General features: G+C 44.3%; 1 protein-coding gene across 2 annotated transcripts in view; it reads right to left on the reverse strand.

The window, feature by feature from the left end:
- Window positions 1–24,472, reverse strand: part of LOC120998283 (amine sulfotransferase-like) — a 151,963-nt gene that overhangs the window by 83,986 nt on the left and 43,505 nt on the right. For both annotated transcript variants that reach the window (XM_040428907.1, XM_040428908.1), the window contains exon 4: window positions 19,546–19,672. In XM_040428907.1, the coding sequence (XP_040284841.1) occupies window positions 19,546–19,672 (127 nt within the window). The remainder of the gene's footprint in view (window positions 1–19,545; window positions 19,673–24,472) is intronic.

Here is a 24,472-nt window from a genome sequence, read left to right on the forward strand (position 1 = left end):
AGAACATACCCGTGAACCCGCCGGCCCCAGGCACAAAAAATCATCCAAATAATGAATGATGGACGAGCAACCAGAAACGTCAACTACTACCCATTCTAAAAATGAACTAAAAGCTTCAAAGTATGCACACGACAACGAACACCCCATGGGCAAACATTTATCCATAAAATAACCCCCGTCCCAAAAACAACCCAACAAACGCATACTGTCCACGTCAACCGGTAGCAAACGAAATGCAGCCTCGATGTCAATTTTTGCCAATAACGATCCCCGTCCCAACTTTGTCACCCACTGCACAGCCGCATCAAATGATGTATACACAACTGAACACAATTCAGGATCTATGCCATCATTAACCGACGTTCCTTTTGGGAATGACAAATGGTGAATGAGCCGAAATTTATTCGGCTCCTTCTTAGGCACCACCACCAGCGGGGAAACTATTAAATCAGCTAATGGCGGTTCACTAAACGGACCCGCCATACGCCCTAACTCAACCTCTTTTTTTTTAACTTTTCGGAAACTACCCTAGAATGGACGAGCGCCGACCTCAGGTTCTTGTGATCCCGGGCCCCCCTTAATGCGACAGACGGAATATGAAAACCAAAGGTAAAACCGTTATATAACAAAAAGGCCGCTACACCCTGAAAGGGCTGGCCCGACCTGACCGACGCCGTCACCCTCAACCAAAGCCCGATGTCCTTGTGATCCCACCTGATTTCAGGCCTTACTGCCTTCCGTTGCCAAAACTGTTCATCGTAGCGGAGCCAACCCACCCCGCCATAAACCCGGTAAGCCTCCCCAATCGCATACTGATAGCAAAAATAATGCCGAACAACACTCCGGCGCCTTTTCCCAAATGACACTCGCTTGTAGCCAATTGGTGAAAGTGCGCGGAATCAAGCGATAACCGTGTTTTTCCTCTTTCTCTTTTTCACCATTGTCCTTCCTACTCCTATCCAAATTAAATCTCTAAGGGTAGAAGGGAAAAAAATTCCACATACTCCCCTTTCCAGATTTTTTCCTTAACCTCCTGCTTCAAATGAGCCTCAAAAGGGGCCTTCAAAGCACACGTATACCTCGCCCCTTGCCCTATCATCCACCCTTGATCTATCCTCCTCTCCGCCCGCCTGAGTCTGGACTGACACCGAAGCCGCCGCATTACCGACCGACCCTAATACCATATTCGGCGCAGGAACCCCCCTGCAAGCAGGCAGCAGGGACCCCGCCCTACCACCCCCAAGACTGGTTAACCATCCTGCCAGGCCTCCTAAAAATTGGACTAACCCCCTACCTAAATCCCCTGTAACCTGCCCACCCCCATTCCCCCCTGGGCAGCCCAACTGTGATAACGCTGTACCCCAATTTAGCTCACCAGGCACCACAGGTGCTGTGACTCCCGCTGCCGTAGATCCTGCGTCCTGACGCTCCTGGAATCCATAGGCGCTGCTCCTGGATGTCGATGGCCTCTCTTCACTGTCGACAGGGGAGGAAACTCGGTCACCCTTAGAGGGTCCGGATCCTGATGCCAACATGGCTCCTGCCACGTGGTGGGTGGAGCTTCTTCCATCACTATCAGATGTGCTGGGCCTGCACTGATCCTCCCTCCTCAGTGCAGCCCGAACTCCAGGTACTTGTTGCCCTCGCCAAGTGGACCGCCCGACTGCAGGTAGGCTGGGCTGGTCCACAGAACCTGGTCCTGATCCCGCCGACTGAGCCGCAGAGAGCGGGGGGGGAAGGGGCTCCGGGTCCCGCCTTCCAACCGGATTCTTCCCGCGACAGGAGAGGCATACTGCCGGCTGACTTACCGCTCCCCGCCGCGGAGTGTCCCCTGAGGGGCTCCTAATTCGGCGCCGGACCCTAGGGGTGCTCACCAGGCTCAAGCGCGTCGGCAGGTGGACCCGCCGCGGCTGTCTAGCCCGCACATCAGGGATCGCCTCCTCTCCTGCGGGCTCCTCTAAAAGCCCACACATCCGCTCCCTAAGCCAGCTAGGACCGCACACCTCCGCTTCCCGACGTAGCTGCCCAAGTAGCTTCTCCATTGACATGGTCAAGTTCGCCTGGCTGGCTGCATAAAATGGCGCCTTGCTCAGACTACTCCTTCTAACTTAAGCCCACTAGCCCGCCCACCCCTCCTCCATTACCATAACAAAAACTCCGCCCCCCTCCCAACTGCCTCCTACACTTAACCCTTGACTGCCTCTCTCTCACAAACCCAACCATTGTCATGATGGCCTCTCCCTACGGTTTTGCCCCTGGTCCGGCCCTACTGGACATCACTAGTCTCTCACACTGCTCTGGTGTGATTTTGGTCCACTCTTCTTCCAGTCTCAAACAGTTCTGTGACTGTTGTGGGTTTCTTGACCATAACTTTGTCACCAAGGATTTTCCTGAGGTTTTCTATTGGGTTTAGATCAGAACTCTGGGATGGACATTTCATAGTTTCAAGGAACTTCTTTACCCGTTTTGCTGTGTGACAGGGGGCATTGTCCTGCATGAAAATTGCTGGCTGTTTGAATGATGAACACAAGGAAGGAACCATGTGTTGTTGAAGAAGGTTCTGATACACATTTGCATTCACTCTGCCATGTAGCTGTATAAGAGGTCCAACTCCTGCTGCAGAAAACATTCCCCAAACCATGACACTTCCTCCTCCATCTTTCACTGACTTCTTTACACACTTTGGGTTCAGTCTTTCCCCAGTTTGTTGACGAACATAATGTTTCCCATCAGACCCAAATAACCAGCCTTTTTGGGGGACTTAAATGAGTTTGTGATGTTGTAAAGATGCAATATTCTAGAAATCACAGACTTGGAACGACAGACTTCTCTTGCTATGGCTGATAGGGTCACCCCTTTGGCCATCATCTGGACAACCTGCTGCTGGAGAGTTTCAGTCACTTTGGAACGGCACACCATTTTGGCAAAGTCAGTGAAAACTGGAAAGTTAGGCTGCCAGTTAAATAGGGTTTGTCAGATCATTAAGGAAATTAGCACCAGCTGCCAGATTAACACCAATAACTTGCAGGTATCTGAAAGTGTTCTCTAATTTTGATCAGTGTTCTATTTCAATTATCTCATTTACAAATTAAAATACTGCTATTTTACTTATGTTAGGATATATTCACATATACTACACTACACTATGACCTTGACATTTCGGAAATTGTGTGTTGTTCTCTAATTTTTATCGCCACTGTACATATATATATATATATATATATATATATATATACACATCACACAGATACACACACACACACACACACACACACACACAGGTGTTTACTTACAGGCTGCAGGTTCTGAAGGTTCTCCATTTTCCTCTGGTGTCTTTTGAAGGCTAAAGGTGCTGCTATCATGTGACATGATGACATCATCAAAAGGATCTTTAGCCTACCATTACTACACTGCCTGTCCGAAAAGAAAGTCGCCACCCAAAAAAAAAGGTCACACTCTAATATTTTGTTGGACCGCCTTTAGCTTTGATTACGGCACACATTCGCTGTGGCATTGTTTCCATTAGCTTCTGCAATGTCACAAGATTTATTTCCATCCAGTGTTGCATACATTTTTTACCAAGATCTTGCATTGATGATGGTAGAGTCTGACCGCTGTGCAAAGCCTTCTCCAGCACATCCCAAAGATTCTCAATGGGGTTAACGTCTGGACTCTGTGGTGGCCAATCCATGTGTGAAAATTATTTCTCATGCTCCCTGAACCACTTTTTCACAATTTGAGCCCGGTGAATCCTTGAATTGTCATCTTGGAATATGCCCGTACCATCAGGGAAGAAAAAATCCATTGATGGAATAACCTGGTCATTCAGTATGTTCAGGTAGTCAGCTGACCTCATTCTTGGAGCACATACTGTTGCTGAACCTAGACCTGACCAACTTAGCAAGCGCCCAACTTTTTAGGGAGGGTGCTTAGGGACTGGTGGTCCCCCCTCCCCTTCCCAACCTCAGGTTTATGCGGGTCACCTGGCCCCTGTTATGGTTTTTGTTAGCTAAGGGGTTAATGGGATTGTGAGAATACATCACAGGGGGGCATAGAGGATATGTTTCCCCTCCCTCTATTTAGGTTATATAACCCCCCCCCCCCCCTTCTGCTGCTGCACTTCCTCTTGATCGCGGAAGCCAAGTTTGGTAGGTCTGGCTGTCCACTCCGAGATGACCACAAGGGACGCTTCCCTTAAGGAGGCCCTTATGGCGCGATACTCTGAGGGGGGAGAGGGCTGGCTACATTCCTTCTTGAGCAGCCTTGGCTCCCCTCTGCCTTCTTCTTCTGCTGTTGTTGCTGGGGATGTGACGGCGCTGCCGCAGGCCAGCATACGGTAGACAAGGAAAGGCGTTTTTCTGACAAGCCGTTTGATCGTAAACCTAGGGTCGCTAAGACCATTAATAACTGGTTGCAAGCTTTTTCTGTGTTAGGTTGTATTATGGGTCAGCGTCACCCTGACCGCTGTTTGGAATTGTTTGTCTATCAAGACACCATCTACAGCGCTTACAGAGCCCATGGCGGTAGCGCGTGGTGGAGATATGATGAGGAATTCCATCGGCGCTTAGCGTTGCATCCAGAGGTGGGTTGGGGAGTTAAGGCTACTGATGTTTGGCTTCGCCTCATGGTGTCCCAGCGGCAGCCCCCCTTTCCAAGCGCGGCCACTGGTTCCGGTGCAATTCCTGGTCAGGGGCCAGTGGCCGCCCGCCGCCCCGGGGCGTGCTGGCTTTTCAACGAGGGCCATTGTAAATACGCAGGGCTGTGCAAATACAAACATGAATGCTCGGCCTGTGGTGGCAGCCACGCTGCTATCCGGTGCTTTCGCCCCCCAATTAGACACTTCAAGCCGCCCAGTGCGGGAGACCCTAAGGACCCCGGTGAGCGTAGCAGAGATGTCCCCATGGTTAGACAATCTACCCCAATAAGGCGGCTGCCTCCCAGCTTCGCTTTGGTTTCACGTTTGGTTTCTTCATACCATTTGTATTGAGCAGGTTTCCCGTGTTCTCTGATAACCTACGGTCTGCTAGGGAGCTTCCTGAGGTCCTACGTGAGAAGTTGGGTAAGGAGGTGGCTTTGGGTAGAGTCATGGGGCCATTTCAATCTATTCCGTTTCCTAATCTTAGAGTGTCTCCTTTGGGGGTTGTTCCTAAGAAAGAACCCGGTAAGTTTCGCCTCATACACCACTTGTCCTACCCCAAGGGTTCGTCGGTGAATGATGCCATTCTGCCTGAGGAGGCCTCCGTGTCTTATGTATCTTTTGATCGGGCAGTTGCGCTGGTTAGGGGTGCGGGACAGGGTGCCCTCCTGGCAAAATCAGACATTGAATCGGCCTTTAGACTTTTGCCTGTTCACTCGGATTGTCATCACCTTTTGGGATGTTCCTTTGAGGGCCTGTTTTATTATGATACCTGCCTCCCCATGGGGTGTTCTATCTCCTGCCACTATTTTGAGATGTTTGGTTGTTTTTTGGAATGGGTGGTTAGGTATGAGACCTTATCCTCGTCGGTCATTCACTACCTGGATGACTTTTTGTTTGTTTCCCTGGGATCGAGGGATGGTTGCCTTGTCCTCCTTAATACATTCTTGGCCTGTATGGCTAGGTTTGGGGTTCCCATATCAGCGGAAAAAATGGAGGGACCGGTAACGTGTTAGTCTTTTTTGGGCATTGAAATTGACTCTGTTGAGATGGTTTTTCGTTTGCCCAGTGATAAGATCCAGAAGTTGTTATATTTAATCGAGGGTTTTCTTGTAGCACGTAAGGTTACCCTTCAACAGTTGTAATCATTGCTGGGTTTGCTTTGTTTTGCATGTTGTGTGATGCCCATGGGCCGTGTTTTTTCCAGGCAATTGTCGCTGGCGACCCGGGGGGCTAAATCCCTGCATCATCGCATTCGTTTGACTAGGTCCCTGAAAGCCGACTTGCGCGCGTGGCAGGAATTTTTACACTCTTACAATGGGCACACGTGTGTTATCTCTGATGAGATGCCTAACTCGGTCCTGTCTCTTTTTTCGGGTGCCTCCGGTTCCTGTGGTTTTGGTACTATTTTCGGTAGGGAATGGTGGTCTTCTCCTTGGCCGGATTCGTGGCGCTCACAGGGCTTCTGTAAGAATTTGACGTTGCTGGAGTTATTTCCGATTGTGGTGGCGGTTGAGATTTGGGGTCAGAAACTCGCAGATCATCACGTGTGTTTTTGGTCTGACAACCTGGGCGTGGTTCATTGTATCAACCGCCTGTCTTCTTCTTCTCTGCCGGTAATTGCGCTTCTGCGACATTTGGTCTTACACTGCCTGGAGCATAATATCTATTTCAGGGCTCGCCATGTTCCAGGTGTTGATAACAGTATTGCTGATGCTCTTTCCCGTTTTCGTTGGCAGGTTTTTCGGGAGCTGCTTCCGGAGGCGGAGCACATCGGGAAGGAATGTCCGGAGTACCTATGGCATTTGGCGGCCAGCAACTGATGTCCCTTGTTTGGTCTTCGGTGTCTCCAGCGACCTGGCGGGGTCACGGTAAGGCATGGGCTGACTGGTTATCGGTAGTGGGCACCAGGAACGTTTCTACGCATGATTGCCTCCGCTTGGAGGTGACAGTGGAGTGGTTGCTCAAGCTGAGATCTATGGGTGTGTCTGCACCGGTGGCACAGCGGCGGTTGTCTGGAGTAGCTTTTTTCTTCCAGCTTTGTGGTTGGCCTGATGTCTCCAAGCATTTTGTTATCAGGCAGTCCATGAAGGGTTGGAAGAAGGAATATGTTCTTAGGGATTGTAGGCATCCCGTTTCGTTTGGCCTGTTATGCAGGCTGGTCGAAGCATGTTCGGGGGTGTGTGCCTCGCCGTTTGAAGCGGCATTGTTCTCAGCTTGTTTTAGTTTGGCCTTTTTTGCTGCCCTTCAGGTGGGCGAATTGCTCCCTCCCTCTGGTAAGAAGTCAGGGGTTTGCTGTTTCAGGATGTGGTCTGTGGGAACGGGGCTATTAGAGTTCTGGTTCGTAGATCAAAAACGGATCAGTTTGGCAGGGGGGTGTGGATCCCTCTTCATCAGGTTTCGGGCGTGGCTTGTCCAGTTCGTTTGGTTTCTGTGTACTGCGCATTGCGTTCTGGGGGTACTAATTTTTTCACTCACCAAGATGGCTCCCCCCTGACTAAATTTCAGTTCACATCTGTTTTTCGCGCTTGCTTGGATCGGTTGAGAGTTGAGCCGAAGGATTTTGGCACCCATTCGTTTCGTATTGGCACTGCTACAGAGGCGGCCAGGGCTGGCCTGCCAGAGGCCGAGGTAATGCGCATTGGTAGGTGGCAATCTGCCTGTTATGCCAGGTACATCAGGCCGGATCTCTTGATATATAAAAAATAAAATAAAAAAAAGAGAATGAAGGGGTTGTAGGCTGTAGGTATATGAATGTTATTGTTTATTCAGGTTTGTTATGTCTCCGAGATTTATAGCAGTGGGTGTGGTAGCGGGAGTTCGCAGCGTTTATTTGCTTGTTGCATTTGTGCTAACTGTTTTTTCTTTCAGGGGTGGTGCGCCCTGCGGTCTGGTTGGTTGGCCACTCATACATTTTTTGGGCAGCTCAGAGGGCAGAGTGCAGGCCTGGAGGTCGAATGCTGGGATTTCGTGAAGTGGATGTTTCCGAGGTCTTAAATGGTCCCAGATTCTCACAGAGGTGGTAGACATCGGTTTTCATTCTAGGGGTCCCGTGATTCTTGTGATTCATGCCGGGGGCAATGACCTATGCCTATCACGTTTGGCGGAGCTCATGACCCTCATGCGCTCTAAAATTGAGAGGTTCTCGTCCTTTTTCGCTGAAATCGTGTTGGTATGGTCCGAAATCATTCCTCGGGTTGTTTGGCATGGGGCCAGTGATGCTGAAGCTGCTGAGAAATGTAGGAGAACAGTCAATTCCCGCATGTCCCGATTTGTGCGGTCCCGAGGGGGAATTGTGGTGAGGCATCGCCAACTAGAGGGGGCGATAATAGGTCCCTCATGAGACCTGATGGTGTTCATCTGACAGAAATAGGGCTAGATATCTTCATTTCCGGCCTGCAGGATGGGATTGAACAGGCTATGTTTTTGTTGGGTGGTGGTCGGAGCCCCGTTTAAGGCTGCGGGTCTCCTCCGTGGCGGCATTTGATACAGCGGAGAGTTGGAGATAGCTGATGGCGTACTTGCCCGCCGGGAGTCCGGCGTTTGGCATACCGCTCCAAGATGATAGTTCTTTGGTTTTGCCGTTGAAAAATAAATAAGCTGTGGCCGATCATCACCCAGCTAAAGGTTACCTGTTGTCCGAGTGTTCTTTAACTAGTTCAGGTTGCTATTGGGGGGAGCCACACGTTCGGCAGAGGTGCTGGTCTCCGGTTCTTACCCCCTCCCCCCTTCCTGATTACCAACAGTCGCAGCAACCCCAGATCATAGCACTGCCCCCACAGGCTTGTACACTAGGCACTAGGCATGATGGGTGCATCACTTCATCTGCCTCTCTTCTTACCCTGATGCGCCCATCCCTCTGGAACAGGGTAAATCTGGACTCATCAGACCACATGACCTTCTTCCATTGCTCCAGAGTCCAATCTTTATGCTCCCTACCAAATTTAAGCCTTTTTTTGGTTTGCCTCACTGATTAGTGGTTTTCTAACGACTACACAGCTGTTCAGTCCCAATCCCTTGAGTTCCCTTCGCATTGTGCGTGTGGAAATGCTCTTACTTTCACTATTAAACATATCCTTGAGTTCTATTGTTGTTTTTCTTCGATTTGATTTCACCAAACGTTTAAGTGATCGCCGATCACGATCATTCAGGATTTTTTTCCCGCCACATTTCTTCCTCGAATACGATGAGTCCCCACTATCCTTCCAGTTTTTAATAATGCATTTGACAGTTCTTAACCCAATTTGAACCCAAGTTTCTGCAATCTCCTTAGATGTTTTCTCTGCTAAAAACTGCAGAAACAGAGTTAGGGAGAGTTCACATGACCATTATTTTTACATTCTTCTGATCCACCAGAAGAACAGAAAAATAAAGAAAAAAATTGATCCTGTGAACCAGTTACACACATTTGGCATCTGTTTGAGCCATTTTCATCTGAGATGTTTTTTTAGATGGAAAAAAAGCTCATACAGGAGGACCAGGAAGTGTTGAATGCAGTGCTCCCTGGGCTCTGTACTCACCGCTTCCTGGTCAGCTGCTGCAGGCTCCTCTAACTGTGCTGTGACCTGCGCATAGTGTTAGAACGTCGGCGCTCTGTGACCTCACACTGTGCCCCTCCAGAGCAGGAGAAGTGAGTTTATTTTTTTTTTCTGCACTGCAGTCTGATTACCATGGAAATCTGATCTGAGGTCTGAATGGGATGGGGAACTTATGCACATCTGGGCTCTGATCTGAGGTCTGATTGGGGTTCATTCACATGAGGGGTTTGATTTGAGGTCTTAATGGGGGTGTGAGACAGTGGCAGGTCTCACTCAGGTTAGAGGCAAGGAAGGGGTAGATAGTTCGGTCCACACCCCTATTCCACCACAGGCGAGACCAGCTGGAAGTAATCAGGCTGGCACAAAGCACCTCCCAGGGTGTCAGAAAGGGAGGAGTGTGTTGCCTGTGGACAGAGGCCTGGAGGCGCTGTCAGTGTGGTCCAAGCCAGAAGGGGTGAGAGACCACGATTCCCCAAGAGACACTGGACTGGAGACAGTGGGCGTACTGTGCTCTGTACAGCCAGGAGGCTGTGGGACATTGGCTTAGAAAGCCGCACCAGTTCACAGGGTGTGAACTGTAACTTAGGTGAGTCAGGAAACTCTGTGTTAGAGCCTAGCAGGGGAAGTGTTTATTATTTGGTCATTTTGTTGTTGCTGGTGTTGCACAATAAATGCACTGTTTGGACATTATATCCGTGTCTGGTGAAGTAACCTGTGAGAATGACCCCGGAGAAGAGCTAACCCCCCACAGGGGTCATATAATATTGGGGTCTGATCTGAGGTCTGATTGGGGTCTTTATAACATTGGGGGTCTGATTGTGACTCTTAGCTGAGGTCTGATGAAAAATCTTTTTTTTCCTATTTTCCTTCTCTAAAAGTGCATCTTATGGGCAGTTGCATCTCAGGGTTCATGCATACGGCCGTTGCTGTTTTTGCGGTCTGAAAATTGGAAAAGGAACGTCCTGCTATAAAGTGGACAAGAATAGGACATGTTCTATTTTTTGTGGGTGCCGCGGAATGGACATACGGGTGTGGACAGAACGCAGTGTGCTGTCCACATCTTTAGCGGCCCCATTTGAATGAATAGGTCCACATCTGACCTGCATAAAATGTGGATTGGATGCAGACAAAAAACACGGTCATGTGTGTGACATGAGGAAACAGCTCTCATTGTGTGAACGTTGTATTTATGCCAGCAATGCCAACACATATGAACATGGGACCAACACAGATGCTTTCATCTGCCAAACACACAAGCAACAGGTCAGACAGTCTCATAGATACAAATCTGCTGATAGGTGCCCTCTGAATGTCTACTGTGTAAAACAGCAGAAACCCGATGGCTATGCTGCATGCTGTTATCGTCATTTTTCAAGTCATGGTTTAAACTATACATGTACAGTGGCAGTTGTCAAAGGGTAAAATATTGATGTCCTATCCTTAGGATACAACATCAGTATCAGATTGGTGGGGATCCGACACCCCAGCACCCCTACAGTACCTATCAGGTGTTTAGGTCAGCTGCCATTACCAGAAACTTACCAGTAGGTGGAAATGGAAGCGTCTTCTGTGTAGTGGCCATGCAGACATACTGCAACTCTGCTCCCATTTACTGCAAAGGAAGCTGAGCGGCAGTATGCCAGCACAACTCCTACACAGTGGGGGGAACCATCTGCTTCCAGTTCCCTGCACTGTTATTTTTTTTGTGCTGGTGGCTTCTGCAAAATCATGATCTGAAGGTGTTCTGGGTGTTGGACCCCCACTAATCTGTTATTGATGACATATCCTTATGATATGTTATTAATATCTAAAAGGTGGACAACCTGGGACTTTTGTAGAAGACTATCAGATTGGTTTATCAGTCTTGCCAATGTTGGTACTAAACGTTTATTTCCATGGAGATACTCCAGAACATCAGCACACTTACTGGTTGTTGTGCCTTTTCATAGGTAAATGCATTGATATCCAATTCATTCTAGTCGAGATGGATGTTCATTACCTTTAAGAGCCATGCTCGACTATACAGGGTAGTAGTGAAGCTTCTATATTATTCGTCAAAAAAGTGACAGGTGCCACGCCCCTTTTCATTGTCTACCAAAAACCCTTTCGTCAAAGTGACAGGTACCACGCCCCTTTTCATTGTCTACTAAAACCCCTTTCATCAACACGCCCCTTTCGTCCTCTTGACAGGTCCCCACGCCCCCACCCCTTCCCCTCCTCCCTCCCAAGCGCCTCCTCCCTCCCAAATCTGAATAATGCATGCCTGGGCATGTCACATTATATTATAATGCTCAGGGCAGGGGTCTCATGTATTTGATATCATTATGGTAGATAGCGTCCTCCTCTCAGGGCAAGGGGCTCATGTATTTGATATCATTATGGTAGATTGCATCCTCCTCTCATGGCCGGGGTCTCATGTATTTGATATCATTATGGTAGATTCGTGTCTGAACATGCCTCAGGGGTCTCTGGGGTCAGGAGTAATCTCTAACAGACTTTTACAACAAATATTAACATCTCATGGCAGTGGGGGTCTCATGTATTTGATGATATTATGGTAGATCTAGAGGCCCGCACAGCGAGCCCCCTTATTGACAGTAAGCAAATTCAGTACAAACAAAATAAAAGTTTTAAAAACTTTATTGAGCAGATAAACAACTTGCAGAAAAGTGGCAATGTTACAGCACATATATAAATACCAAAATACGTCCAGTGTGTTACAATATACATTACATTAATAATATCTACACATAATCAGTATTCACACAAAAATACGTATAGCAGGGTTACAATATACATTACATTAATAATATCTACACATAATCCGTATTCACAAGCTTAACCAAGAAGATTGTAACATTGGCGATGTCCTTCTTTTAGGTAGCAGACTACCCTGTCTTATACCCATAGGTGTGGAGGGGTCGGTCAGGAGTGTGCGACTAGGTGTGGCACTTACAGACGACTCATTCATCTTCGTTTTTAAACCGTCCAGAATCTCTCTAGTAGATGAATTACCCACAACAGTAGACGGCATATTTATGTCGGCCATGGCATGCATAAATGCAACCCAGCCTGGCGGGTTTTTGTTTTTTGACAGTCTGTGGTTTTATGTCGCATTGCGCACAAGATCCATCATGTTAGAACCAGGAATAACATCACCCTTATAAATAAATTCACCTTTATCATTCCACGCTGTAACACTGGCATTCTGCTTCAACCTGCTTAACAAAAGTTCAGCATTTTTCTTAAAACGGGGGTTGACATGTGTTACAATTTCAAGGACAGAATCGTATTTATTAGCGGGTGTATTTGGCAGTTGTTGATGATCAGGATCAGATTGGTTAACAAGGTTTAAAGTCGCTAGCTCTTTAGTCTCCTGTTTGGCTAGAACCAAGTATCTTTGCATTATATCGGTGTATTTTTTAATTTTCACATCATCCGGCAATCCAGAGCTGTGTAAAATACCGTTAATTTCATCATCCAAGCGCTGTATTACGCTCTGCCATACACCGGTCGGCGGTGTAAAGACCTGACTCACCCTCTTGAGCTCGTGTTTTGGAACCAAGTACATTTTCTCCGCATGATCCATTATTTGTTAAAAAGCAAACTCGTTATTAACGGAATTGCAAACCCCAATAGCGGCCCTATGAAACCACCTGTCTGATTCACTAAGCGCTTCTTTTTCATTATGGGGATTGTTTTATCACACATCCGCCTTATAGCCTTACGCCCCTTTAGTATCTTTTTCTGACGTTCCTTTAGCGGAATTCGTCCTTTTAGGATGTTTAAGGCGATTTCCCCTATGGCGGCTATTAAATCAGCGCTCGCATGGCGCAAAATAGATTTTCTGATAGATGGTGTCGCTTTTACAAGCGTTTTTAAGAGAGCCCAATTACGGCGTAATCTCTCCGACATCTTGTCGCTGCTGTGTAAAAAGCCTAGAATGCGCGTAACCTTCTAAATCTCACTTTTTTAAACTATTTCTCTTCTGGATATACACAGCCGGCAATGCTGTCGGTAAGAACCCCGACCTTAAACGAAGTTGCTCTGGTGTAGTAGCCCTTAAATCTACTAGCAGGTGTCCATAAGGATCCCGCGTAGCGTCCTCAAAAGCATCCAAGAAGAAGTGTGTTTTCCCAGGATACATTTGTCTCGCTAATGTAAGAATTTGCAATTTATCACGCGGATTATTAAAGAGAACCATGTACTTGGTGTTTAAATTTATCGTTCTACTCTTTTTACCCTGACAAAATATGTTCTGCACCAGATACAATATACTTAGATTTCTATGATGCACGTACTTGGTGAATGCCTTTTCAAGCTCGCTGTTTTCACAAGCGGAATCCATAAGATCATCAACAATAGTCAAATTTACCTTGTCGGGCGGGAATAACTTATCATCTACAAACGTATGCGGCAGACCTTCAATAAACCTGATGTGTGGAAAGCATAGAGAAAGTTCGTCATAAAGTTTTTGCCAACAAGCATAAAACCAAACAATATTATCGGGCTTGTGTGATAAATGCGTGTCAGTATTTTCTAACAGTTTTCTTACAAAATAACTCTTTCCAGAGTTGGACGGTCCTGCTAAAATGCATGAAAAAGGGTGTTGTAGGCGTGTGTCCATGGTATTAAAAACCGATCGCTCTCGTTGTAAAATCGCGTGATGGCGGCCGTTCAAAAACAGGATCCAGGACCTTCTTAAAAAGAGCAACTAATTCACCTGAAAAAAAATGGTGTAACGGTGTCATAATGTTATTAGAACCCGAAAGGTAGCGTGGTAAAATCGTCTTGCAGACGCCTTTTTGTGTATACACACTGCTGCGTTTTGCGCAATGGTCTTGTCTCAATCTGCCACAACTGCTTATTTCTAACAAAACCTGGTTGCACCACAGATATAAATTTCTGACATTCAAGATCGCTGTTTAGAATGTAATCCAGAACTAAATCCTTTAGGCTGTCAAAATTAATATCCCTAGCATTAGCAACGTTTAGTGTGATCCCCTTAACCTTTAAAACAGTCTTACCTGTATTCAGTTTGTACCCGTACGATTTTGGACCCGAAGATACAAATTCTGTGATGTATGTGTTATCTGGTATTTCGGTGGTTAGCTCGCCCAAATAATCGCCTAAAGGGGGAAGCCAGTCACCTTCACGATGAACAAAAATGACAGAATCCGTGTCGTGATAAAGACACCTTTCCTGCAGTCTGTCCAGAAGGGAGTAGAGTTCTAGTCTGGCATAGGCTGTTGTAAAACATGCTATAAAAATGTTTGTGTTTTTGTTGATTGTGTGGTGGTTTTTTGCATATTTCCAATTGATCGATGAGGTTTCATCATCAATAAAATTCAACTCAGAAACCTCGTAGTATGGGAGAAAGACATAACAAAAGAGCTCATTAGGGTTATTCACGATGCTGGTACAGGGTAAATTAGATCGCTGCGCAAACTTTCCCCATAACGAATTTAAAAAAAGTTTAGAGATCTGTCTTTTTGCAGGGTTCACAGCGATATTTGCAGGGTCTAAGTGAGATTTAGAAGGTTACGCGCATTCTAGGCTTTTTACACAGCAGCGACAAGATGTCGGAGAGATTACGCCGTAATTGGGCTCTCTTAAAAGCGCTTGTAAAAGCGACACCATCTGTCAGAAAATCTATTTTGCGCCATGCGAGCGCTGATTTAATAGCCGCCATAGGGGAAATCGCCTTAAATATCCTAAAAGGACGAATTCCGCTAAAGGAACGTCAGAAAAAGATACTAAAGGGGCGTAAGGCTATAAGGCGCATGTGTGATAAAACAATCCCCATAATGAAAAAGAAGCGCTTAGTGAATCAGACAGGTGGTTTCATAGGGCCGCTATTGGGGTTTGCAATTCCGTTAATAACGAGTTTGCTTTTTAACAAATAATGGATCATGCGGAGAAAATGTACTTGGTTCCAAAACACGAGCTCAAGAGGGTGAGTCAGGTCTTTACACCGCCGACCGGTGTAAGGCAGAGCGTAATACAGCGCTTGGATGATGAAATTAACGGTATTTTACACAGCTCTGGATTGCCGGATGATGTGAAAATTAAAAAATACACCGATATAATGCAAAGATACTTGGTTCTAGCCAAACAGGAGACTAAAGAGCTAGCGACTTTAAACCTTGTTAACCAATCTGATCCTGATCATCAACAACTGCCAAATACACCCGCTAATAAATACGATTCTGTCCTTGAAATTGTAACACATGTCAACCCCCGTTTTAAGAAAAATGCTGAACTTTTGTTAAGCAGGTTGAAGCAGAATGCCAGTGCTACAGTGTGGAATGATAAAGGTGAATTTATTTATAAGGGTGATGTTATTCCTGGTTCTAACATGATGGATCTTGTGCGCAATGCGACATAAAACCACAGACTGTCAAAAAACAAAAACCCGCCAGGCTGGGTTGCATTTATGCATGCCATGGCCGACATAAATATGCCGTCTACTGTTGTGGGTAATTCATCTACTAGAGAGATTCTGGACGGTTTAAAAACGAAGATGAATGAGTCGTCTGTAAGTGCCACACCTAGTCGCACACTCCTGACCGACCCCTCCACACCTATGGGTATAAGACAGGGTAGTCTGCTACCTAAAAGAAGGACATCGCCAATGTTACAATCTTCTTGGTTAAGCTTGTGAATACGGATTATGTGTAGATATTATTAATGTAATGTATATTGTAACACACTGGACGTATTTTTGTATTTATATATGTGCTGTAACATTGCCGCTTTTCTGCAAGTTGTTTATCTGCTCAATAAAGTTTTTAAAACTTTTATTTTGTTTGTACTGAATTTGCTTACTGTCAATAAGGGGGCTCGCTGTGCGAGCCTCTAGATCTACCATAATATCATCAAATACATGAGACCCCCACTGCCATGAGATGTCAATATTTGTTGTAAAAGTCTGTTAGAGATTACTCCTAACCCCAGAGACCCCTGAGGCATGTTCAGACACGAATCTACCATAATGATATCAAATACATGAGACCCCGGCCATGAGAGGAGGACGCAATCTACCATAATGATATCAAATACATGAGCCCCTTGCCCTGAGAGGAGGATGCTATCTATCATAATGATATCAAATACATGAGACCCCTGCCCTGAGCATAATAATATAATGTGACATGCCCAGGCATGCATTATTCAGATTTGGGAGGGAGGAGGCGCTTGGGAGGGAGGAGGGGAAGGGGTGGGGGCATGGGGACCTGTCAAGAGGACGAAAGGGGCGTGTTGATGAAAGGGGTTTTGGTAGACAATGAAAAGGGGCGTGGTACCTGTCACTTTGACGAAAGGGGTTTTGGTAGACAATGAAAAGGGGCGTGGCACCTGTCACTTTTTTGACGAATAATATAGAAGCTTCACTACTCAGGGTGGGCCATTTATATGGATACACCTTAATAAAATGGGAATGGTTGGTGATATTAACTTCCTGTTTGTGGCACATTAGTATATGTGAGGGGGGAAACTTTTCAAGATGGGTGGTGACCATGGTGGCCATTTTGAAGTCGGACATTTTGAATCCAACTTTTGTTAGGAAGAGGGTCATGTGACACATCAAACTTATTGGGAATTTCACAAGAAAAACAATGGTGTGCTTGGTTTTAACGTAACTTTATTCTTTCATGAGTTATTTACAAGTTTCTGACCACTTATAAAATGTGTTTAATGTGCTGCCCATTGTGTTGGATTGTCAATGCAACCCTCTTCTCCCACTCTTCACACACTAATAGCAACACCGCAGGAGAAATGCTAGCACAGGCTTCGAGTATCCGTAGTTTCAGGTGCTGCACATCTCGTATCTTCACAGCATAGACAATTGCCTTCAGATGATACGAGATGTGCAGCACCTGAAACTACGGATACTGGAAGCCTGTGCTAGCATTTCTCCTGCGGTGTTGCTATCAGTGTGTGAAGAGTGGGAGAAAAGGGTTGCATTGACAATCCAACACAATGGGCAGCACATTGAACACATTTTGTAAGTGGTCAGAAACTTGTAAATAACTCATGAAAGAATAAAGTTATGTTAAAACCAAGCACACTATTGTTTTTCTTGTGAAATTCCCAATAAGTTTGATGTGTCAAATGACCCTCTTCCTATTGAAAAAACAAAAGTTGGATTCAAAATGTCCGACTTCAAAATGGCCGCCATGGTCACCACCCATCTTGAAAAGTTCCCCCCTCACATATACTAATGTGCCACAAACAGGAAGTTAATATCACCAACCATTCCCATTTTATTAAGGTGTATCCATATAAATGGCCCACCCTGTAGTTACAATTTTGTATGTCTTGAGTAGGCCAAATTAAGGTCACACAAAGGTTTATACTCTTCAGTGTTATTCTTCTCATGAATGTACCAGTTTGAGAAGAGGCCTCCTTGTCTACTTTTAAATTTATGACGGGAGATAAAGATAAGCTCTATGCAGCTGGTGATCATTACCTATACAATTAGATATTTATTAATGAAGCAAAATATATAATTCATATATTCATTAGTTAGTCCTTAGCATAAGACAATCAGTAGGACATTATATATATATATATATATATATATATTACTTTATATTATATTGTTATGTTATGAAAACAACATGTATCCAGTTTATATATATTTCTCATTAGGAGAATCTTTGTCTCTAAAAGAGTGTCTGTGAAGATGTGTGTTTTGTAACAATTATTCACATCTTTGGTATGACAGGAGGTACTGATATCTCTGTGAGAAAACAAGGCCATTCAAGTTATTTATGATCCATAAATTAACAGTGTGAGAAACATTCAGAGAGACGCCTAGAGGTCTGTCTCTAATTGCTACAAGTGTCAGAATTAATCCCTATAGCTTTGAATTAAAGCTTCTAAGGTCATTCAGACTTACATAAGTTAACCCTTTATACTATGATGCAAATAGCTTACACAGCAGTGCCACCTATGTATCAGTAGGTGACAATACAACAGTAGAAAAAGTGCATTCTGGGTAGGGTTATGATGTCACATTTTTATCAATGGTCACGCCCATCCGACAATGATTGGAAAGTGCCAAACTAGGAAGGTGTGTCTAACTGATAAGTTTGTGATCATAAGCCATGCACAGGAGGAAAAAAGGAGAAAAGAGAGGGAGAGAGAGAGAAGAAGACAAGTAAAGCTCTCCAGAGGGGTCTATCAAGATGAAAGCCATGGTGAGATGTGCTATGATGGACCACCCAGCTTTGCTAGGAGCAGAAGTGAGATTCCTACTAGGACTTGGTAAGAGACACAGAAAATGATATTTCATTTTATTAAGACTAATTTGATAGTGTGGGTGAAATTATACCATCTAGATTGGCGAATAAATAAATAATTAAATTAATTGATCATCTCCATATTGAGATGTAGTCTTAGGATATTGTGAGGCTTCATTCTACCTGGAGAAGAATCTAGACTATAATCTAGCAAAGCATTAAGTAATTGCTTTTATATATATATATATATATATATATATATATATATATATATATTGATAGAACATTCTTCGCCAAGCTAAGTGATGGATTCCAACAGGAAAGACTTGTTTCAAGTCCTTCCCATTTAAGATCCTAGATCCCTGTTATTTGTCTTAATAGTCTTACCAAAGTTATATATGTGAAAATAGTCGGCGGAAGGATACAGTTATCTCTTCTAAGTTATATCCTTGGATGGAAGTGCCCATCTTGAAGCCATGTGATGTGTAGTTGGTTAGGGGGGGCAGAATGTATTTAGCATTCTATATTGATGTCTAGGATTAGACATGCCCATCTTGATATCATGAGGTTTTCTCTGAACAGAAGTGATGTATATAACTTATGTTCCTACTTTGATATCCTAACCTAATAATAGCTTGGTTATAATGTGACGAGTTATTTCCACTCACATGTATTGTTAAGCTTGTAATGCTTTATATTAACGCTATATATATTCATTTGCATGTATCATTGTATTTATTTACTTATATATGTTTATAACCTTGTAACCAATAAATCTGCATATTTTTATAATACCTGCGTATTATTGTATAATGCAGAACTACATTTTATCATTAACATCATCTCACGTCAAAAAGAACTTATTTATCTGAGGAAATAGTCGGACTCAGATGTGAATTGTATCAATTAGTTTGTCTACAATTCACCAGGTCATGATTTTAAGAATTTATGACAAATTTTATACATTTAATTTTTTTATGGTTAATTATTTTTATGACCATAATTAATAATTCTTAATTGAATTATTACCCCCCGACATGGTCTACCAAGGCTCAATTTTTATCAATTTTAAAAAAATCACCATTCAAAAACACTTTACTACATACAGTATTTGTTAATATACTACCTTTTCCAGACATAAAGAAGTCTGCGAATGTTTCAAAATCAACTGGATAACTTAATTTGGAAAACAATTGGTAGAAGTGGTAAAAGGAGACCATGGCATCTTTTGGGTTTCGGTACACGTATATAACCTGTAAAAAATAACATTTAATTTCAGTAGAGCTATTGTAATATTGTTTTGTAATTGTTTAACAAAGTACATCCATTAGAGATACTAAGTGAGGTGTAAGGCGGGATTCCAGGAGGACTGGGAAAGAGGATGTCCCCTCTTTACAGTCACAGTCCTGGGGATAAATAGATGATCAGAGAGATCTCTGTACTGACCCCTGATATATTTATACTATACTATTAGATCTCCCCTTAGTTGTCTTTTTTTTTTAAACGGAATAACCCCAATTTTGATCATCTTTCTGGGTTCTGTAGTCCACCCATTCCAGTTATTACTTTAGTTGCCCTCCTCTGAACCCTCTCCAGCTCTGCTATGTCTGCCTTGTTCACAGGAGCCCAGAACTGTACACAGTACTCTGTGTGGTCTGATTAGTCATTTGTAAATTGGCAAGACTATGTTCTCATCACGGGCATCTATGCCCCTTTTGATGCCACCCATTATTGACCTCGGCAGGAGCTGCTAAGTCCTAAGAACATTTCCATGTCAATGTTACCCAGTGTTTTACCATTTAGTATGTACTGGTAACTTGCATTATTCCTTCCCATGTGCATAACTTTACGTTTGTCAGTGTTAAATCTCATCTGCCACTTCTCTGCCCAAGCCTCCAATCTATCCAGATCCATCTGTAGCAGTATACTGTCCTCTTCCGTATTAGTTACTAGAGATGAGCGAAACAAAGTTGACAAAGTGGAATTTGATCCGAATTTCAGGAAAAATTTGATTAGTACCGAAGTCGAATTTCCTTGCAATTCGTGGTAACATAGTAACATAGTACATAAGGCCGAAAAAAGACATTTGTCCATCCAGTTCGGCCTGTTATCCTGCAAGTTGATCCAGAGGAAGGCAAAAAAAAACTGTGAGATAGAAGCCAATTTTCCTCCCTTTAGGGGAATGAAAAATTCCTTCCCGACTCCAATCAGGCAATCAGAATATCTCTCTGGATCAACGACCCCTCTCTAGTAGCTATATCCTGTAATATTATTACACTCCAGAAATACATCCAGGCCCCTCTTGAATTCCTTTATTGTACTCACCATCACCACCTCCTCAGGCAGAGAGTTCCATAGTCTCACTGCTCTTACCGTAAAGAATCCTTTTTTATGTTTGTGTACAAACCTTCTTTCCTCCAAACGCAGAGGATGTCCCCTCGTCACAGTCACAGTCCTGGGGATAAATAGATGATAGGATAGATCTCTGTACTGACCCCTGATATATTTATACATAGTAATTAGATCTCCCCTCAGTCGTCTTTTTTCTAACGTGAATAACCCTAATTTTGATAATCTTTCAGGGTACTGTAGTTGCCCCATTCCAGTTATTACTTTAGTTGCCCTCCTATGGACCCTCTCCAGCTCTGCTATGTCTGACTTGTTCACTGGAGCCCAGAACTGTACTGAGTACTCCATGTGTGGTCTGACTAATGATTTGTAAAGTAGTAGGAATATGTTCTCATCACGGGCATCTATGCCCCTTTTGATGCAACCCATTATCTTATTGGCCTTGGCAGCAGCTGCCTGACACTGTTTTTTGCAGCTTAGTTTGCTGTTTATTAAAATTCCTAGATCCTTTTCCATGTCAGTGTTACCGAGTGTTTTACCATTTAGTATGTACGGGTGACTTGCATTATTCCTTCCCATGTGCATAACTAAACATTTGTCAGTGTTAAACCTCATCTGACACTTATCTGCCCAAGCCTGCAATCTATCCAGATCCCTCTGTAGTAGTATACTGTCCTCTTCAGTGTTAATTACTTTACACAGTTTAGTGTCATCTGCGAAAATTGATATTTTACTATGCAAGCCTTCTACAAGATCATTAATAAATATATTGAAGAGAATAGGGCCCAATATTGACCCCTGAGGTACTCCACTAGTGACAGTGACCCAATCTGAGTATGTACCGTTAATAACCACCCTCTGTTTTCTATCATTGAGCCAGTTACTTACCCACTTACAGACGTTTTCTCCCAGTCCGAGCATTCTCATTTTATATACTAACCTTTTATGTGGTACAGTGTCAAATGCTTTGGAGAAGTCCAGATACACGACATCCATTGATTTGCCGCTGTCAAGTCTAGAACTTACCTCCTCATAGAAACTGATTAAATTAGTTTGACATGACCGATCCCTCACGAAGCCATGCTGATATGGCGTTATTTGCTTATTTCCGTTAAGATGCTCTAAGATAGCATCTCTCAGAAAACCTTCAAACAGTTTACCCCAAACAGATGTTAAACTTACCGGCCTATAGTTTCCAGGCTCTGTTTTTGGACCCTTCAGTTTTATACTTTTTAACATTTACTGTATATAATTGAAGAACATTTTAGGGTTAGTTTTACTCTCTTTGGCAATTAATCTCTCGGTCTCTAGTTTGGCCGCTTTTATTTGTTTTTTACATGTTCTATTTTTTTCCTTATAGTTTTTCAGTGCTTCCGTGCTACCCTCCTGTTTTAGTGTTTTATATGCTTTCTTTTTGTCATTTATTGCTTTCTTTACAGTTCTGTTTATCCACATTGGTTTCTTTTTGTTCCTTAACCTTTTATTCCCATACGGTATGTACCTCTCACAATGAGCTTTTAGGATGCTTTTAAAGATATCCCATTTTGTGGCTGTATTTTTAGTTGTGAGGACTTTATCCCATTTAGTTAGGCCTATGGCCTCTCTTAGTTGGCTAAATTTAGCTTTTTTGAAGTTTGGTATTTTTGTTCCTCCCTGTAGAAACGCTCTTTTGAATGATAATTGGAAGGTTATTACTTTATGGTCACTATTTCCCAGGTATCCCCGAACCTGCACGTCTGTTGTTCTGTCAGGTCTATTGGTTAATACTAAGTCCAGTATGGCCGTCCCTCTAGTCGGGTCCTGAACCAGTTGGGAGAGGTAATTGTCTTTGGTTATTGCCAAGAATCTGTTTCCTTTATGAGATATACAAGTTTCGGTTTCCCAGTCTATATCTGGGTAGTTGAAGTCCCCCATAATAACCACCTCATTATGATTTGCCGCCTTGTCTATCTCGTTTAGTAGTAGATTTTCTGTGGACTCTGGTATATTAGGCGGTTTATAGTAAACTCCTATTAGTAATTTATTGTTGTTTTTAGCTCCATGTATCTCTACCCACAGTGACTCCACATGTTCATGTCCCTCACTTATATCTTCACGGAGTGTGGCCTTTAGACAGGACTTTACATAAAGGCACACCCCTCCCCCTCTCCAGTTTTAACGATCCTTTCTAAACAGACTGTAACCTTGTACATTAACCGCCCAGTCATAGCTATCGTCCAGCCATGTCTCAGTTATTCCCACTATGTCATAGTCCTCCTCACACATCACTAATTCCAGTTCACCAGTTTTATTAGTCAGGCTTCTGGCATTAGTATACATACATTTGAGAGGATTATGTATATTTTTTACCAAACACCTTTCCTTCTGAACTGTTCTAGTCCCTCCTTCCATTCCTCCTCAAGTGCCACTACTTTGCCCCCGGTCTCTATCTGCACTATCTTCCCCTTCTATGGTGTAATTACCCCCCCCCCCCCCCCAGTCCCTAGTTTAAACACTCCTCCAACCTTCTAGCCATCTTCTTCCCCAACACAGCTGCCCCTTCCCCATTGAGGTGCAGCCCGTCCCTACGATAGAGCCTGTAGCCGATAGAGAAGTCGGCCCAGTTCTCCAGGAACCCAAACCCCTCCTTCCTACACCAGTTCTTGAGCCACTTGTTAATTTCCCTAATCTCCCGCTGTCTTTCTTGTGTGGCCCGTGGTGCAGGTAGTATTTCCGAAAATACTACCTTTGAGGTCCTTGCCCTAAGCTTTTGACCTAAATCCCTGAAATCATTTTTAAGGACTCTCCACCTTCCCCTAACTTTGTCATTGGTTCCGATATGGACCATGACCGCTGGATCTTCTCCAGCCCCTCCCAGTAATCTGTCAACCCGATCCGCGATGTGTCGAACTCTAGCGCCAGGAAGACAGCACACTGTTCGGCGATCACGGTCTTTGTGACAGATTTCCCTATCTGTTCCCCTAATAATTGAGTCTCCCACTACCAGCACCTGTCTGGCCTGCCCTGCTCTCCTGGTCCCCTGCTTACCGGAGCTGACATTCCCCTGACTGGCAGAGGAAGTGTCCGTCTGCGGCAGTGCCGTCCCTGGACTGATAACCCCCTCATCTGCCAAACGTGCAAACTTGTTGGGGTGTGTCAGATCAGGGCTAGCCTCCCTGGCACTCTTCCCTCTACCCCGCTTTCTAACTGTTACCCAGCTAGCTACCTCACTTTCCTCAGCCTCCTCTCTGTCACCCTCCCCCTCATCTACCCCAAAGAGTGCTTGCTCGGTGAGAAGAAAACTCTTTTGCAAATTGTCAATGCCTCTCAGTGTTGCAACTTGCCCATTTAGAGACTCGATTAGAGATTCCAAAAGGGTAATTTGCTCACATCTTGAACAAAGATATACACCCTTGAACGGCTGTTCCAGGACTGCATACATCATGCAAGATGTGCACTGGACTGCGTTGTCAATTGTGCAACACATACTAAATGGGGATTACACCACAAAAGCAAAAAATACAATATAATGTAGTAATAAGAAACTGGCTAATTGCAGTCCCCCACTGAAGTCCCTGAATCTAAAGTCCCTTAATCTTAAGTCACACACATACGCAACCACACTTAATCAACCACGCATCGCGGTCAAACTCGTGTTATATATCTCCTTATATAAATATAAATGCAGCTCACTACACCAGCCTGGTTTGTTTTCCCTCTGGATT

The sequence above is a fragment of the Bufo bufo genome, chromosome 4, assembly GCF_905171765.1.
Source record: "Bufo bufo chromosome 4, aBufBuf1.1, whole genome shotgun sequence".
NCBI classification, from domain to species: Eukaryota; Metazoa; Chordata; class Amphibia; order Anura; family Bufonidae; genus Bufo; species Bufo bufo.